Below are 1,544 nucleotides of genomic sequence, written 5' to 3' on the forward strand. Positions count from 1 at the left end.
TGTGTGTGTGTGTGTGTGTGTGTGTGTGTGTTCTAGGACAAAAGAGTAAACTGGGCAGCCGAGGGAGGAAGAAGGTGTTGGACCTGTGTGAGTTACAGAGTTCAGTGGAGTCCATCAAACACACACAGGACGACATCTGCAGGTACACACACACACACACACACACACACACACACACACACACACACACACACACACACAGTGTGAGATGATGGTAACTTTGTGTACTTGTGTACAGGAGTGTGAGCGCTCTGCGCAGTCGAGTGGAGGATCAGAGCTTCTTCCTCACACAGAGGGATTACATCATCATCATCTTCCTCATCGGCCTGCAGCTCTGCCTCAGCCTCATCCTCAAGTAGAGGGGGGGGGTGTCAGTTAGGGGGGGGGGATTATCTTATTCCTTAAATATTTTATTTTCATATCTGCATCTCACACACACACACACACACACACACACACTCTCTCTCTCTCTCTCTAATGTGTGAAGGAAATAATACTGCCCTCTAGTGGTCAGTGTTCACCATCGCAGTGACAATGACACAACAGAGCCATGACACAATGATCTGTTTCTCTCTCACACATACACACACACACACACACACTCTCTCTCTCTCACACACACACTCACACACACATACACACTCTCTCTCTCTCACACACACACACATTCCGGTTATGCTAGCCGTTAGTGTAGTGAAGGCAGGAGTGGTGATTTGAGAGCCGCGTGCTGATTGGTGGGTTCAGACTGAGGTGAAGGGGCTGATGGGAAACGTATTTCTCTGAAGTTCACCTCAACACTCCGGTTTTACTGTTTTTAATTATTTGTCTTTTTATTGTATCAGATTTTATGTGTTTATTTCTTCCTGCTGTTCACACTGAGTGTGTGTGTGTGTGTGTGTGTGTGTGTGTGTGTGTGTACACTGAGAGTCAGTCACACTCCAGTGTAATGTTTTTAAATGTTAGCGTGGTGGTTTTAGCCGTGGAGCTAATAATAGAAGACGTGTTTTTTACTAATGAACGTGATGAATGTTTATTTTAACACGTGAGTCAGCTGACTTTACATTTCATACGATTATACACCACGTGTTTACACACAGAGCAGTAGCCGTGTTAGCGTATTAGCGTCAGGATTAGCAGGAGTGTTTCAGACTTCCTGTAGTAGCAGAACTTCCTGTTGTAGCTCCGCCTCTTTTTTATAGCTTAGATTAAATATTAAAAGCCAAATAGACGATATCACATGAGTGTGTGTGTGTGTGTGTGTGTGTGTGTGTGTGTGTCAGACATGTGAATGTGTTCACATCAGTAATAACTCCTGTTTATGTGCCTTGAGGGGCGGGGCTTTGTCAGAGGCGGGGTGTCCGAAAGGGGCGGAGTCCAACTGTTTGACTCAATTTTACTGTTCATTTGTGTGTGTGCGCGCACATGTGTGTGTGTGTTCCTGCAGTTCACTGTAATGTGTATGAGAATGACTGAAGTTCACTTCCTGTACAGTATGTTAATCACCTGTGACACGCCTCAATAAAGAATAACAAAACCTCCTCACA

General features: G+C 45.0%; 1 protein-coding gene across 4 annotated transcripts in view; it reads left to right on the plus strand.

Annotated features, from left to right (window-relative positions):
- osbpl8 (oxysterol binding protein-like 8) overlaps window positions 1–1,544 on the plus strand; it is a 45,611-nt gene extending 44,067 nt beyond the window's left edge. For all 4 annotated transcript variants that reach the window (XM_053508895.1, XM_053508896.1, XM_053508897.1 and 1 more), the window contains exons 23-24: window positions 37–142; window positions 239–1,544. In XM_053508895.1, the coding sequence (XP_053364870.1) occupies window positions 37–142; window positions 239–359 (227 nt within the window). In that variant the 3' untranslated portion in view covers window positions 360–1,544. The remainder of the gene's footprint in view (window positions 1–36; window positions 143–238) is intronic.

Source organism: Clarias gariepinus, chromosome 12 (genome assembly GCF_024256425.1).
Source record: "Clarias gariepinus isolate MV-2021 ecotype Netherlands chromosome 12, CGAR_prim_01v2, whole genome shotgun sequence".
Lineage (NCBI taxonomy): Eukaryota > Metazoa > Chordata > Actinopteri > Siluriformes > Clariidae > Clarias > Clarias gariepinus.